General features: G+C 69.7%; 1 protein-coding gene across 1 annotated transcript in view; it reads right to left on the reverse strand.

Annotated features, from left to right (window-relative positions):
* Nucleotides 1–231, reverse strand: part of LZTR1 (leucine-zipper-like transcription regulator 1) — a 33,565-nt gene extending 33,334 nt beyond the window's left edge. Inside the window, exon 1 of the mRNA XM_010137656.1 lies at nucleotides 182–231. Coding sequence (XP_010135958.1) covers nucleotides 182–231 — 50 coding nt within the window. The remainder of the gene's footprint in view (nucleotides 1–181) is intronic.
* Between the last annotated feature and the right edge of the window lie 3 nt (nucleotides 232–234).

Here is a 234-nt window from a genome sequence, read left to right on the forward strand (position 1 = left end):
CCAGCCACAGCAGACTTGCCGAGCTCAGCCGCGACAGTGCTTGGGTGGGGGGGTGACGCTTCCCCTCGGACACTTTGGCAGAGCCCCCAACTCTCCTGCCGGGGCCTGAGGTGCTGAGGCTGGGGGAGGCTCCCCCAGCAGCCGCGGGGAGGGGAGGGGATGGGAGCGGAGCGCGGCCCACCTGCACCACGAGCAGTCCTTCGCGTCGAAGCGCAGCAGGTCGTTCAGCATTGT

Source organism: Buceros rhinoceros, unplaced genomic scaffold (genome assembly GCF_000710305.1).
Source record: "Buceros rhinoceros silvestris isolate BGI_N320 unplaced genomic scaffold, ASM71030v1 scaffold19776, whole genome shotgun sequence".
Taxonomy (NCBI): domain Eukaryota; kingdom Metazoa; phylum Chordata; class Aves; order Bucerotiformes; family Bucerotidae; genus Buceros; species Buceros rhinoceros.